Source organism: Magallana gigas, chromosome 8 (genome assembly GCF_963853765.1).
Source record: "Magallana gigas chromosome 8, xbMagGiga1.1, whole genome shotgun sequence".
Taxonomy (NCBI): Eukaryota; Metazoa; Mollusca; class Bivalvia; order Ostreida; family Ostreidae; genus Magallana; species Magallana gigas.
The window spans coordinates 18212510-18229215 of record NC_088860.1 but is presented as its reverse complement, the minus strand read 5'-3'; the positions used below and the strand labels follow the sequence as shown (position 1 = coordinate 18229215).

The 16706-nt window shown below is 30.5% G+C and overlaps 1 protein-coding gene and 1 long non-coding RNA gene across 2 annotated transcripts; both read left to right on the top strand.

Moving 5' to 3' along the window:
• Window positions 1-566: 566 nt before the first annotated feature.
• LOC105319747 (uncharacterized) lies at window positions 567-8155 on the top strand. The gene is made up of 9 exons (XM_066069474.1): window positions 567-699; window positions 941-990; window positions 3368-3499; window positions 3853-3877; window positions 4175-4224; window positions 6253-6384; window positions 6994-7084; window positions 7172-7206; window positions 7393-8155. The coding sequence occupies exons 1-9, from the start codon at window positions 596-598 to the stop codon at window positions 7941-7943; spliced, it is 1170 nt and encodes a 389-aa protein (XP_065925546.1). The 5' UTR covers window positions 567-595; the 3' UTR covers window positions 7944-8155.
• Window positions 8156-11004: 2849 nt separating this feature from the next.
• On the top strand, window positions 11005-16216 carry LOC105319746 (uncharacterized). Its single transcript, XR_010708653.1, has 4 exons — window positions 11005-11185; window positions 11298-11350; window positions 11447-11566; window positions 15681-16216. It is a non-coding gene; the product is annotated as an uncharacterized lncRNA (long non-coding RNA).
• The last annotated feature ends 490 nt before the right edge of the window (window positions 16217-16706 follow it).

Sequence of the window (16706 nt, the reverse complement as noted above, 5' to 3'; positions counted from 1 at the left end):
TTTCCGTCGAGAGCTGGAACTGTAGCCAGATCACACTAAGAATGCGTCACTAAACAACGTATGATATGTTTAGACGATTCTCTGTAGGTCCTATTCTAATGTATAACTGAATTATAAGAAAGCTTGATATACTATTTGCGTAAAACCATACAACGTACAGGAAGAAAGAATGGAAAAGTTTATCAAGGATTTGATTTTACAGCCCTCTCTTAAATGTGTCATCACTAACCCCTGTATTGTATTATGTTTAATATGATGAAGAAATTATAAAACTAATTTCTAAATATGTATTTGTGCTATGTGTGTTACCAAGTGTGCTACATACAGCTGTCATATCGAAGTTTCAAACACATTTTAGTCATATATATTTTTTCATTATATTCCTTTTTACAGTCAGCAACATCCAGTTAAATTTACACATTAGTTAGCTGATTTTATATTATGTGACTTACATTTAGATAACAATTTGATTAGAGTTTAACTCATTAATATCAATAAGGCGAATTAAACGTTTTATGATAAATACTTCCGTTATTTACTTTCCCATTTCAAAGAGGAATAAATGATATCTTTGCAATTCACGATCAGTTTAATCATGTTGTCATTTGCTGGTTTGAGGAATTTCGTAATTTCTCTTTTGATAATCAAAATGTCAATAAATTTGGTAAACTGTGTTGGGAATTGTACAAAATCAGATGGGTAAGTCGAATGAAAATTAGTGATTGTATTGTAAGTTATCAATTTTTTATATCATTTTTAGAGGAAATTACAAAGTAATCAGGAAAATTATATGTACATTTTGATTTTTATGAATAATTACATTCATCTTTTTTTTAACCTAAAAATATACATTTCGAATTCATCATAAATTTATTTGAATGCAAATTTTCAGAAATATATTTGAATATATTTTATCTTTAAGATTAAAAATGTGTTTCAGGAAAACAGGGTGCTGTAATAATTATCATAGATCCAATGGTATATGTGTTAGTAAGTACATTTGTATTGGCATCATGTAATTTCATTTCATTTCATATTTTTATATTTCTAAAGTATTGTATAAGTGTTTAAGGAGTCTCGGGGGAGAATGTTTCAAACATACGATTTCCTTTAATTATTTTTTTTACAGTGAAATGTCAACTTATGAGTAAACTATGTGCAAAATATAAAGTAAATTGGCCGGATAGTTTATATGTTTGTTGCGCTCAAATTTTTGTCGTATGTCCGATTCATCACCGACGTTTTATATAGGATTATACAGGAAAATGACGGTTTTCATTTTCAATTTCATATTTAAAAAATTACAAACATACGATTTTCTTTAGATTTTCAGCGATGGAAGGTTAACGTATAAGTAAACTTTTTGCCAAATTAAAACGAAATTGACCGGATGGTTTTTAGGCTATCCGTCCTCATAGTTTGATCCTATAAACGTGCCGTGCCAGCCATTTTACATTACTGAATTGTATAAAACAAAAGGATGTTTACGAATCAAATTTAATTTTATTTGTATTAGAAGAAGTCATTTCCACTCACACAGAACGTAGAAGGGTCGCGTATATGTTTTTTTTTTTTTTTGCAAATTATAGTTTTGATTTTAATTATTGATGCTGTAATAGAAAATGCACGACGTTAATTTTTGTCAATATTTACGTCAGAGTTTCGACTGACGTCATCCTAAGACGTTGACTCCGACGACAATAACGTCGATTTTGAAGAAGCGGCGAAAAAATTAAAATACTTCTGACATTATTCTAACGATTCATTTCACTTAAAATAATTTTTTGATAAGTAATTTTTCTGAAATAAAAACGTTACATGAAAACCTGTATCATTGAACATTTTACTTTAAATTTGTGTTTTACAACAGTAATGCGCAATACCCTGCGCAGAGGGCGCAAAATTTTAAACCCGCTACCGACCTTAAGAACAATACATGTAAATGTATATAACTCACATTACATATATAAATTTTTTAGATTAATAACGTCAAAAAAGAAAATATAAATAATTTTGATAAAATTTAATATACAACTATTTCAAAACAAGTTACTGCGGTTAAATGCATTTGAAGGTATGCCTGTAAAAGTCTTTCGAAAAAATCTTTTGAAACTATCTCGAAATCTGTAAGTCAATTAAAAAAAAAATTTAATCACTTGTATACTTGTATCTTAGTATGCAACGAAACGTCATAAGCAAAAGTATTTTTAAATGACTTTTTAAGCAAAAATGTCAGAGTCTTAATCCCTGTGAACAAAACATTTAATTGCATTTAATGATCATATTAAGTTATTTTTAGACAGCTTTACTACAAAAATATATATTTATATACCCATGCCTTTGATACATCAAATCATTTATTTTATCTAGTTGCAAAGTGGCCGTTGATTTTTTTCAAACATGTATAGAAGTATATTTTCATAAATAAGTTATATTATAGCAATGTAGTCTACAACTTTTGTCGAAAAATCCTTCAAGACACGCATAAGGTAAGTCTTTAAGCAAATGGTTTAAGATAGACCCAACCTTTGAGAAATTTGTATCAAACAAAACATTTTATAATTTGAACAGTAAATAGCAACTGATAAACTTACTAATGAGGCCAAAGTATTTGTACCTTGGCACGTTTGTTTTCCCACAATGAAGCATTATCTAATACTTCATTAATTCATGCAGCAATTTTTTCCCTAAAGTAATTTTCCAACAAGTTTTATGTCATATTTATGGTTTTCTCACCTTTTGAAAAATATGAGCTATATATTTGTACTAAAGTCACTAAACCATACCTCGACAATATTTTAAATCTAATACACGTCATCTTAAATGATTATTTTCAAGTAATTGTTTGCACAAAACTTTAACCTGAAAAAACTACATTTAGGTAAAGTTTCAGATATATTTTGCCCTGTTTTAGAGTGATTATTGGAAATATTAAAGGAAATTAAAATGTTACATTTATTTACATAAGAATACTCCTAAACCAAGAATCTAAAAAGAGTTACCTTATTACATATTGGCAAGGGTAATTGTGACGTCATAAACAGTGCATTTTCCATTTAACTTTTATACAACTGAGAACAATACACCAAATCATCAGTGGTTTTTTAAAATAGAAAACTTTGTCCGCAGCTGTCGCCCAAAATGATACACACAGTATAATTTTATCATGTGATTTTACATAAAATATATTTCTTTCGTGGTCGGCGACGGCTGCAGACACATTTTCCTCTTCAAAAATCTATGAGAACATGTTGAAAGAAATTGCACCTTCTTCTTTATCAAGCTGTCTAAAAAAGAATCGGACACGAAAGCCACCGGGGTCACCTTACGATCACAAAATTTTAATCATTCTTGAAATTTGTTTTAGAATGCCCAAAAGGTACATATGGGGAAAACTGTTCGGAAATATGCCCAGTCAACTTATATGGAGAATTGTGTTTAGAGAGATGTGACTGCAAACCAAATGAAGACTGCAATAGAGTACACGGATGCTTACCAAGTATTATAGTATATGTTATTAAAATTTGTCTTAAAAAGTATTGATTAAACAATATATATAATATAGAAATCATTTGATGAAAGCAAGCTCGTTTACGATGAAGCAATGAAGATAAGAAAGTAATTCCGAGTTACGATGTATTTGATAATAGTGCATATTTCATTTTGACACTCTTGGTCTTAATTTTGCTCCCTTTTAAACAATATATGAGGTGGAGCAAAATGGTGCAAAATTTGTAAAATAAGCAAACAAGCTTCCTCAAAATATATGCAAAAAGTATATTAACTATTCCTTATACATTACATTTTGTATACTATATGTAAAATGTTATTTATCCCGCTATCTTTTTCCAGATCGAGGAATTTGCGGGCTTGATAGGTATTTTTGTTACGATGCTTCATTTGAGAGTGAACAATTTTTGGATAAAACTGATAAAATAAGATAAAATTATCTAACTGTAATAACTGAAATATCTGACGGAAAATCATACTTACATTAAAAAAAATTACTTTTAAATCATTATACAATCATGGGAGAGAGAGAGGAAGAAAGGGAGAAACGGTTGAACGGACACACAGACAAATGGGCAGACAGACAGACAGACAATGACTATAGAGTGATGTGGTTCTTCTTTTCAATATTCATTTTCTTATTTTTTTTTTTTTCCATTTATAGGGAAAAGAAATGTTGTCGAAATTATTATAACCTTAATGGTAGATGTACAGGTTGGTATATTTATTAAACTTTTTTATATCGTTACACTGTGAAAATAAATCTGTAAAACTTAGTAATGATAAGTTAAATGATGTCACTTTTGACAATGTATTTTTCTTATAACCCCCGAATCCCAAAAATCGAAATAAAACTATGTACTTTTTTGGCAACATTTCTGAAGCTCGTCGACTTGTTTACAATCAATGCCAAACTGCAGGCTTGATAATCCCAAGCAATCAGAGGAGGAAAGCAAATGTTTTCCTGTATATCAAAACGCTCATGACCTATGAGATTTGTTTTTATGGTCTTTTTGTGTTTTTAAACATACATTTTATTTACTTTAAATATCTCTAACTTTAAAAAGGAACCGATATGCTGGAAAACATAGGTTTACAAAAATAATAGGGAAAGTTTTACGCGCCATATTGAAATTATTTGTCAACATCAGATACAATATAACACTTTAAGATCAATTCTATGTAAGAATCAATGATTTATAAAAGGGTCTGGCCACGCATAGTCACCAATTTTCCTTATATTTCATACATGGACACACCTAGGTGTAAAACGCAAAAAACCACTAAAAGTTGGTTGCTAGGGGTAATCGTTGCCAAGGTAATCGAGGCTAAAGATGGGAAAATAGCAAAACTTACCTACTTTGAAGCCATATTAGAAGGTTTTTCCCACTAATGTAAACTATCAAAGACATAAAACAGCCTTTTTCCTATTTTCAATTATTTAATTATATAAGAAAATTGATGGAGAAACCAATACTTTTAAAATGTTACCATGGAAACCGTTACAAATTTTTGAAATCAGTTTTCTGCGGTTTTTTAATAAGCCCAAATGGGAAACTGTTAAATTTTTACATCCTTATAAATGTCAATGCAATATATATTTTATCATGAAAATTGACATCCGTTGCTATGGCAACAAGGCCAAATATTAAGAAAAACTGAGAAATTTAAGATTATTTTGATATGCTTTCATTCCTGATTTTAGAATTTTTTTGCAATTGTTTTAGTTGGAACAGGTAAAAATATATCTAAATTTTCATTATACACCACAAAAACCTTTGTTATGCAACAGAGAAGTGTTGTTGCTATGGAAAATTAAGTTGCGTAAAAAATCACACAGAAATTCTTACTTTTTGAAAAGTCCATAGAAACGGCAGTTATTTTTAGAAAATTTCAGAATTTTTTCAAGTGTCATTAAAGCTAAGGACATACTTTATTTTTTCACACCATTTGACTTTATATATTTATTCATTATATCTGAATAATATCCATTTAAAAATGCCTAAAAATATTATAATTTTCCTTATTCTTAAGCTTGTTACCATAGCAACGGTTCTCAATTTTCATACTTAAATTTTTAATTGCACAATCATAATAGTGTTTACCAAAAAATCCTAGATTTGCACTTTTTATTCAAACTCGATGAAGAAAACATATTTTAAAATTTCTGTTTTGTAACCATGGAAACGCTAAAAAAAATAATGCGTTTCTCCATGAATTTTTTTGTTTCATTTGAAAAATGACAACTATTTTTAATAATACATTCTACCCTGGAAACCCCAAGTTCTGCACATTACTCACAATATGTTCTCAAATAAGCATTAAAATGCCATATTTACATCTTTACCCTCGGTTACCATGGCAACGGGACCACATAGCAACAAACAAATGGTGTTAGGCTTTTTTACTCACCAAAGTCTATCAAATTGTCAAGTATGAAGAAAATCCGTGACTATGCGTGGCCACCGAATTTTGATTCTTACATAGAATTGATCTTAATTAGCTCATGCATATCAGCATATTTATAAACTCATTCTCGAAATCTTAACATTTCATAAACTGCTAAACATTGTTCGGGGTTCGCGACAATCTGGTCGTTGCGAACCCATCCCCCTTCCCATCTTTTTTAAACATGTATCCTTTGAATACATGAATTTTGTATTTTGGTATTTGAATTTTATAACTTACTAAATAAAAGATGTTTTAAATATATTAAGGAACTGAATCATTCATTTTTTTAAGCCTGTCCATTAGGAACCTATGGGAATAACTGTGTTTTGGTATGTCCTGATGGTACTTACGGTTTGTTCTGCAGTGGAAAATGTCATTGTGCGACGTCAGACTGTGATAAAGATTCTGGATGTCCAGAGAGAGGTTAAATAGTATTAGCATTATATATTCATCTAACAGCTCATTAATTTCTTTTTTATATTGGAAATGGTCAGAGTGTTATGTTTCATTTGATAAGCAGTCGTTGTTCACCCCCTTGATATATTGCACTGCGTTGATAGACACTGTATAATGACTTACCGCCTTACACACTATAGATGCACTGCTAGAAAAACAATATCCAAGTTTTATTATTGATATTTACAAAATGTATTTGTTTCACTACTGTCATTTTTGTGTAGAAGACAATAAAAACAAATTAACTGCATTTTAATGAAGACACCATAAAATTTATATTCAATAGAATAGCCGGGAGAGATAATATTAGGCTGGTAATAGATCTTTTTGACGATACTTTTTCTTGTTCATTTTTTTCCCATATACATTTACCTAAATTAAGAATAAATGTCTAACTGAAAGTTTATGCGGAAAACGAACAATCATTTATAGTATGCATTATGAAAATAGTAAATTTTAAATTGAATATATTAAAGTTCTTACATTAGATTTATCAAACTATTTACAAATATGTAACACAATACTTTTTAAACTTATATTTAAAAAAAAATACTTTCTTTCATCTATTTAATTCAGAGTCATACATTGAAACCATTGGACTGGTCTATTGGATAATTCCTTTAATATTAGGAACTGTCATCTTCAGCATTGCATGTCTTTACTGTCGGTAAGTTGCCATCAATCTGAGAAAAAACAACATTCTTCATATTTTGGTCGTAATGAAAGAATTCATATTTCAAACATGTTTATTCAGATTAAGAAAGAGAAAAATAAAGAAGTCTGCTGCTGGTAAGGATGATTGTTTGTTAATAGTATATTATATATGCAAAAATAATCGTTTACTTTACTTAATCGTTAACATTATTTTAATGGAAGGTGTCATTCTGATTTCACATGAAATTTCATTAACTATACCTACGCGAATCTTGATATATAAAGAGTATCGGTGTATTTGGTTGTTTGTTTTTCATTTAGAATGCATTCCAAGAAATCAGCTTGAAATGCAGTGTACGGCTAACGATGAATTCTTACACAATGATAACAATACAGTAAACGGCAACAAAATGGTAGCAGCATCGTTCGACACTAGTCCTAGAGAAAAACGTTTATCTGATGCAGAAGATGGGGCATATAATACATTGAATTTGCGTGTGTTTGATTATGAGGTACCAATCAAACACAAAGAACGTAAAAAATCTTATTCCGAAACATCTTCTTTGTATATCAAATGCCCGAATGGCAAGCTGTCACCATCTTCTGACGATGAGAATAATGCATTAGTTCCGTTCATCCGATTTACAAGAAACACAGATGAAAGTATGCAAAGAGAGATTGAAATGCATCCAACAATGCAACAAATCGATGTCAAGAACGAATTATGTGAGGGAAATCCTGAGTGTTCATCCAAAGCGTTTGATGATGTGTATGATAAAGCAACCTTTGAAGATACGAAAAAAGAGCCTCCAAGGCAAATATTTCTTAAAGAACTATCTTTTCGTCTTATAAATAATGATCATATGACATAATTCAAGTGATAAGGGCAATATGTTTTGTACCAACATTTTCTTTACATCTATTTCGTCCAAAGGCTATACAATCGCGACCTAAACTATAATTACTTAGTTTCAACTATGGGTACTTCCTCTTTGTGTTTAATGCTTAGAATGAAAGTAATCTTCTAATCCTGGTGAGACGATTTTTTTAGTCAGATCACCCAGTCAACCTGACTCAATTACAAAATCACAGTATTTACTTTTTACATAGAACTTCTCTGAAAGTTTCATTATTATTTTATTGATAACAAAAAAGAAAATAAATCTTGTAATTGTGTAGTATGGTTACATTTCCTCTTACGTATTTCTGGAGTCATAATATTATTTGTATGCTCTATAACTTCTTCTTAAAATGATACCATTTTGCTATCAAAAATTTCAGGACATTTATGACGTCTTCTGTAAAATGTTGTAATATCAGAAATTATATCATTTGATTTTGATATTTTAACAACAATAGATTTAAATGGTGTGGTTGAATACTGATTTATACATGTACGTAAAAATTTGTCATTAAGATGAGACTATTTAAATAAATTCAGGTTAGATGTCCAAGTCAGACTCACTCAATACAGATACATAGCATTACTGGTTTCTTGAGTCCGAATATAGCAATTATAATGGTTTATCTCCTGTGATTGTTAAAAATATATATGTTGCTATATTTAATGAGATTTCAATTATTTATCTATCGAGATGTCTTTATTTATCACTGCGAAATTTGATAAACTTCCTTTGACAAGTCTTTAAGCATCAAAATTACCAGTACTTTGAAATCATAAATGGAGTTAATGCAAACTTATCGTAATAAGGATATCGTTATTGCAGCGTTGGAATATAATTATACTAGGTACTCTAGTTTGATAGGTTTCCTTGTTTTATCTATTAGATAAATCAATTTAAATAGATCTAATGATCAACAGGTTTCAAATTTTGAAAATATAAATGATATTATTGTGTACCACTTAATTTAATGTATCGATAATTAATTTTCGATTTTCATGATAGTTTTCGAAAATTGAAATTTGATAGACGTGTGATGTGTTAACAATACATTTATCAAAAGGTATTTATCTACAGTACCGATCAGACCCAGTCTAACACACATCAATGTTCATGCTTACTAAGAAAATATCAGCGGCTTTAATTGTTCATAAAACGAAGCATCTATTATTACAAAATATTTATGTAAAGTTATTTTATCATGATATAAATTAGATTAAACAGTATAGTAAATGCTACTTTGCATGACACCTAGTGTGGTCTCCTGAATTAATAGTCACGTGATATGTGTCAATAATTCTCCCGAATGGAGGTCATAAACAAATTTCAATATTACAAGGGCATACACTTATTTGAATCAAAATATTAAGATAATTAAATTCTACTTTTCTAGTAGATTCTGGAAGGTGGTGCTGCTTTGTATATAGTTCATTTTTCATAAGAACCAATATCAAAGAAATGAGCTCCGGTTGGAATTTATATGACCTTCGCTTAATATTTTACGTATTTATTAATTCATATTTTAAATTTCATTGAAGCAGCAGCACTTTTTAATAATTTTAACAATTCCTTAATTTATATCCAAAAGATCGAATTCATCTGTTAAGTGTATGTCCTTGTAAAAAGCGGATTTAAATACTAGGCCTGCTTTTACATAAAACACTCTAGAAAAGAAATAATTCACGCTCTAAAAATAAATACATGCAGAATCAAAACAAGCATAGTACATAGGATTTAATGGTATAATAATTGTTTTATATTTATGATCCATTCATTTATAAAAATGTACAATATGACGTCATATCGACAAGTTCACCGCGATCAGTCTGTTGTTTATATTAATCGTTGTTGGAATTTTTTTTTACTACAAAATTGCACGCATAAGTAATTTCTAATGTAGTTGAATGTTTTCGTACCCATAACAATCAGTACGTACTTTATTTATTAGCATTTTGGACGACTTGTTGTTTTGTGTGATGTCATACAGTGTAGTAAACATTTCCCGTACTTTCCGGTCGGCGCGACCACAAAGTAAACTTTAACAGTGCTGCCCAGAAAGTACTCCCCAACTAAAACCTGTGTTTACTTTCGGGGTTTTCCCAGTTTACTCCGGGTTAACTAGAGTGGAGCTAGAGTAAACACAAAGTAAACCTAAAGTGGTTACAGAGAGTAAACACCGGTCAGAAGTACACATCTGAAAGCAGACGCTACATGTGTATCCGGATTATACAAGGGGCAGGAACTACAGGCAGTAAGGTGGTTAGATAAAAAAAAAACGGGTCTGCTTCACATCTCAGTGCGTACTGTTGACAAAAACAAATCCCGAGTAAAATCAAAGAAAATCCCAATTGGATACAAATTTTCAAAAAGCAGACACAGAGTAAACCCCAAATAAACCCTAAAAGTGAACCCGGGGTTTTGTTCGGGTTTACTCTCGTGTTAGGTTGGGTCTGATCGATATTGTAGTTTACAGGATATGCTGAAAATGTAGCATTTGGAATAAAAAAGAAACTAATACAGAATTCTAATACCGAGTATTTACCTTGAGAATTATTGTACATTATCAAAAGTCTTAATTACAATTAAAGCGTGCAGAAGAGTCTTTTCTCAATTAAGATAATCATGAATATTCATATGCATTCAAAAATGAGGCTAAGGTCGATTTTCATAACAATTAGGTCCATAGTATTCTAGGTTATTATTTAGATGTTTTAAAAATATCATCATATTTTTTTTTTTGATAAAAAAAAAAATGGTTTCATACTATAACTGTTTTTGAATATATATTTGCTACGTTCTATTCGATGGTACATTAAATTTTCTGTGATCATAATTAACTACGTTCAATGGATACACATTGTATTAATCAACATTATTCCACTATATAAGTTTTGTATTTGACCAGTGACGAATGGTTTATATGCATTATCGAATGAACAGGATATGTTTAGGTGACACTTACTAATAAATAACTTATTACTTGTATTTCTTCCGCAAGCGTACAAAAAGCGTTAATTTTCGTTAATTGATAGCAATCTTTTTTTATCAATTACATTTTATTCCCGTTGTGTGATTTATTTGTGAGTTTATCTTTCAAATAGAAGCTAAGGTGTCATGCATTTGCGATTCAAACTTTTATTTATTTACCTCATGAAAATAATCTCTGCACAACGGCAGTCAGGAGTATGTTCCGAAAATTCGCTGGCTTCAGGGTAGGATGAAACGTTTTGTTTTTCGTTGATAAATAATTATAATTAAAATCCATCGATAAAAAATAATAGTGTTTACACTGCAAATTCTCAAGATGTTCATGTATAATTACAGAGGTCCATTGGTGTGTTGTAAGAATTATCGACGTGTTGGAAACTCTTGCAGAGGTATTAACAATACAAGACTATAGTTCTTTTATAACTTAAAGATAATATTAAATCTAAATAAACTTTGTAAATTGCTTCAACTTTATACTTAAAAAGAATGTTTTCCTGGAACATTTGGAATTGATTGCAAAGAGGATTGCCCTCAAAATTTCTACGGCAGACTGTGCACAGAAAAGTGTTTGTGCAAAGATTGTGATAAAGTCAATGGATGCTCAAGTAAGTATATCGCTTAATAAATGTGAATAATCTAACATTTGAAATAGTTTTAATTGATTGTTATTGTCTTACCATATCCTTGTGATCTTTAAAAATGGATTTTTTCATCATTCTGGTCATTATGGCGAGTTAAAAACGTGCAATTTTCTGATGCAAAAAGATTTGACAACGTTAGTTTCGGTGTATTTCCCGTGTGAAGGGGAAATATATTGACTACAGGGTAAAGAGTTATTTCTATTTTTGCACACTGTAGTCATGTTGACCTTTCGTGTGTCAAAGAAGATCAAGTCGCATATAAACACACTAAAAAAAACATAATCTGGCATTCACATTATAATGATGTTAGTTGAAAACGGACTCATGTGTCGTAGAAAAAATTTGGAGAATTCAATTCAAACTATTTAATAATGATTTGAATTTGATGTGTTGTATATCTTTCCTAAACCTGTTGATAGATAGTTCTAAAATATTATTATGGTGTTTTTATGGCAATACATAAATGCATAGCTGTTTTGCTATCGTATACATATATAAAAAGATCAACCATCAACAGACACTAAATAAAGATTTTTCCAGGAACATCATACTAAAATACTATGCAAAACTTATTGATAAAATTAGCTACACTTGTCAAAATTGTAATTTTTTAACACTATTCAGAGTTAAACATCTCATTATTTGAATTACAGTAGAATCCAATGTAAGTTTGAATCGAAAAAATGTGTAATGATATTTGTTGAAAAATAAAGAGGCATTGTTCACAATTTTTTAAAATTTTATTTCATACATAATGTAAACTGACAATAAATTAATCAATATATGCAAAATTGTAGAAAACATATTATTATTGACCCAATAAATGTTTTAATAATGACATGTGATGATAACGAACAGTGATTAAAATCAAACGTCAAAAAGAAAAATACAAGACAGAAGCAAAGCTAACTCGGATCTCTAAAAAAATTAGAGGTAGAATCAGGCGCCATGGGGGAATGAAAATGATCTGCTGACCGGCTACAACCGCCATGTTCTTCCTTTCGTAATTACGGAATACGAATACTTTTGTCCGCCTTTTTATGCTTAGCACCTTGATCATCTTCATAGCATAGATTTTGATAAAACACACAACATGAAAATGTTCAAAATTTCATTCAGATTGAATTTCTTGCTTTAATATGAAATTTAGACTTAATATTTACGGCTGCTTTCAACGTATTTCGGCGCAATTTAGAACGCGTATATGTACATGAACCACGAAATGAAGACCTGATTAAGCTTTAGGCTGACCGCTTTAGAAATACTGACTGTACCTTAGCTGTAACATGAAGTGTTATAATACAGTATGAACGACATCTAATGAAAAAATACTGAATCTTTTATGCTTTCTTTGTAATTTGTTTAAATTTGTAGATGAGATAAGACAATTCTTATTATTTCACTAATAAAATAAAGAGACTTGAATAAATGATATACTACGAGTAGATTGAGGTAAATCATCCTTACATTTTTTTTCTATACGCATTATTAGTAAAGGTGTTTGAGTACGTGTTATGTTAAAATTAAGGGTATGCTAATGTATTATGTGTCGATGTTGATTATATATATATATATATATATATATATATATATATATATATATATATATATATATCTATATATATATATATATATCTATATATATCTATATATATCTATATATATCTATATCTATCTATCTATCTATCTATCTATCTATCTATCTATATATATATTTATATATATATATATATATATATATATATATATATATATATATATATATATATATATATATATATATATATATATATATATTAAATGTAAATAAAATTAAAACCTTTTAGTTTTCAGACAACTATTGCAGTAAATACACATAAAGGTGCATTTAATTACTCGTAATAAATCTCATTTATAATTAATCCATAAATTGCATGTCGATACCTGTAACCAGCCGGAAGATACTTGATAAACCCCGGCTGTGCGGGTTCTGTTGTTTCTTTATGATATGCAAAATGTTAAGTTTAAAATGGAGGAAACAAGCCTATTTTAATGACGTATATACTTTAAAAGTATTGATCTCTAGTGTCTGGTATCTATGTGAATTTTGTAACGTTCTGAACAAACCCCTAATGCATCGGATATCGGCGGTCAGCAGGCTAGAAAGCTGTTTCAAGTCTTCTAATGGTTAACGTCGGCATGTATGCTGAACCATTTACTTGTGGCAACACTCTTCAATATTGTAGAACAAGTTTAAGTCAAATGTAAATAAAAACTTGATTGTTAATTCAAAAGCAAATGGGTACGATTAAAATCAGGAAAATTTATAAATTAAATCTAAATTTGTCTGATCACAAAATATTACTGTTTGAAATGTTGGTATAGTGTCACCCGCATCAATATCGGACGTTACCTGATAATCAACTTATAAGTGTTCAATACTGGATTATTAATTAAAGTTAAGTAAGTCAATACTTACAGTAGTTGATCATATACTTAACACAGACGTCAAGTTGTTGGAAAACACATGTGCTGCAAAATCTTAGGAGTGGCATAGCTATAAAATGGTAAATGTTAAGTTTAAGTGTTGTCATATATTATAGATTCAAGAACAACTTTTTATAACTGTTATGATACTGAATAGAGTTGTTTTTCTTTGTCATGATGATGCTGCACGTTACCAAATGAAACTAGTTCTCATCGCCATCACTGAATAGAGTTGTCTTTCTTTGTCGAAACGACGCAGCGCGTGTTCCAAAATAAACTGGTTCTCATCAACATCTTTATCGTGACTGTGCTACAAGTGTAACATTATAACATAACATAAGTCACCGAAGCATCAGAATGTAATTGAAGTATACCTACATTGCATATTTGTCTTATAGCATGAGGAAATTATGATAACTGTCGATTTTTAAATTAATTCGTAAATATCGAAGAATAAACTGCACAACTGATGATGGGGAATTTTAATAGCGCGAGTTGAAATAATGTGATACCTAAGTTTTAGCTTGTTATAAACAAAATACGACTTTTGGGAATAAATTGGGTTAAAATGCAATACTTACAGTAGATGAGCGTATACTTAATTATTTGTAACAATCACTTGTATACTAGCACCAGGCTAACTTAGTGGCCCTTTTATTTTGTAAGACGGGTTACCCATAATTCTTTGCAAATGCGCACTCAGGTACAACCGCTGACACCACGGCTGCGTTCAAGATCGTAGCTGCTAGCCTAGCCGCTAGGTCGTAGGTATCTATGTTTAATGAACGGACCGCTAGGTGTCTGATTTGAAGTTGGAAATATTCAACTAAAGACTTATAACATTGACATAATTTGTTAATTTCAAGCGGAAATATACATGTTAAGATTCATTATAACTTAAAGGAGGAATAAAATATCACTATATAATTAGATTTCGTGTTTGTTATACAAAGTGGTAACTAAGGTGGCCATCTTGAATTCGATGTTTAGCATAAAATATTTAGGCTACGAATATCTACATAGCGGCTAGGCTAGCTTTCCGTTCAATTACGTAGCCCTATGTAGCAGCTACGATCTTGACCGCAGCTCTGGTCTTTCCTGGGTTGGCTGCCGTGTGACAAGACACGATTTTGACGTCAGCTCTTATTTGCTGTACTGAGCGATAATATTGCAGTATGCATTGTGCATGAGCCTTGTTAATAAGTGGGCACGGATCGCAGAGCGTGGTAAGTATATGTTATCAGTTTTATTCAGTATTTTTGTGTTTTCGACTTGTAATTCTTGTTTATTGAGCTAAATATAACCTTGGCTGGCGTTCACCTGTTAAACTTACCTGTGTGAGCAGTCGAGCGTATCTTTTGCGTGGAAGTTAAAATGCCAGTTTTATATTAAATATAAAGCCCTGTGTTAGAATTGTATAGCTTTGAACGTTATTCTAGGCGTATTTTTTTGTATTTGATTATCTAAATGTCTTAGGCGGAAGTGATTAACTGGAACTAATTGACCGGAAGTGTGCACCATATTTATTTTGTATTATTTACATGTTGCTATGAAACATAACTATGTTTACATATTAGTGACATACACTTATTATATGATTATTTTATTCCAGTATCATCAAATCTTGCCATACTCAGGTTGCCAACATGTACTTATTACTCGAAGAAATTGTAGCATTTTGACTTGATCAAACCACGTTGAAGTTCCAGTGGAGAGAACCGCTCTGATGTTGAACACCACCAAGGCGCCTAAGGTCCAGGACTACAGCCCTGTAAGGAGTCAACGGTGGATTTAAGGTAGAAAATAAAATCTACCTCATCACATCAGCGCGGAATTTAGATAGTCAGATGATCTGTGATCGGAGTCGAGATAAGTGATCGAAACAGGAACATCAGGGATTGAAAGTTTAGTGATTGAGATCTGTTAATCAGTTTCAGTTGTGAATAAGTATTTATCGGAATTGTGGCAACCAATTTAGAACTTATAGAAACTTACTATATACCGGTTCGTCTGTCTGTCAAAAGGGTTTTTTCATATACGTAGTAATTTTTTTTTTATAAGTTTGTTAAAGTAGGGTTATTAATTACAGCAAATTGAATGATTATGGGGTGTGAGCGATATGGATGTGAAAGCGATATTGTAAATATATTTCATTTGTTCTATTGTAAATAAATTTATTAATCTGAAGTTGTCTTAGCTGTTATTTGGAGAACGACCGGCTCATCCACGTTACACCAATGTATTTTCGATCGATGGTTTCTCTAGTTGTCAGATAGTATGGATTTACAACCTGTAATTTTGTCTGTTGCTCCGGCATCATGGAAGAAATTGATGAAAAAAGGACGCCAAACCCGAGATCAATTGCGGACACCATACCAAAGGGTTTAGCTAATTCTAACGTGATCCTTATTAGGATCACGACTAGAGATAAGAATGCTGTTGCTTGTATAAATAAATTGATCCTTAGGGATACATTCTATTATCTTCGCCTGAGTAAGTTTTCATTAGATACAAAATCAATGACACCACTAAAATAACTATCCAAAATAGGACAATAAAATATTTACTTAATTGTTTCAAATACCTAGAAAATAAAATGTACCGTGATTTAGTAATAAAATTTTCCAATTTAGTTACA

Coding starts and splice junctions, on each gene's coding strand:
- LOC105319747 (XM_066069474.1), top strand. CDS start 596: ATGTTGTCATTTGCTGGTTTGAGGAATTTCGTAATTTCTCTTTTGATA. Junction 7,085..7,171: donor ATTGCATGTCTTTACTGTCG/GTAAGTTGCCAT, acceptor ATGTTTATTCAG/ATTAAGAAAGAGAAAAATAA. Junction 7,207..7,392: donor AATAAAGAAGTCTGCTGCTG/GTAAGGATGATT, acceptor TTTTTCATTTAG/AATGCATTCCAAGAAATCAG.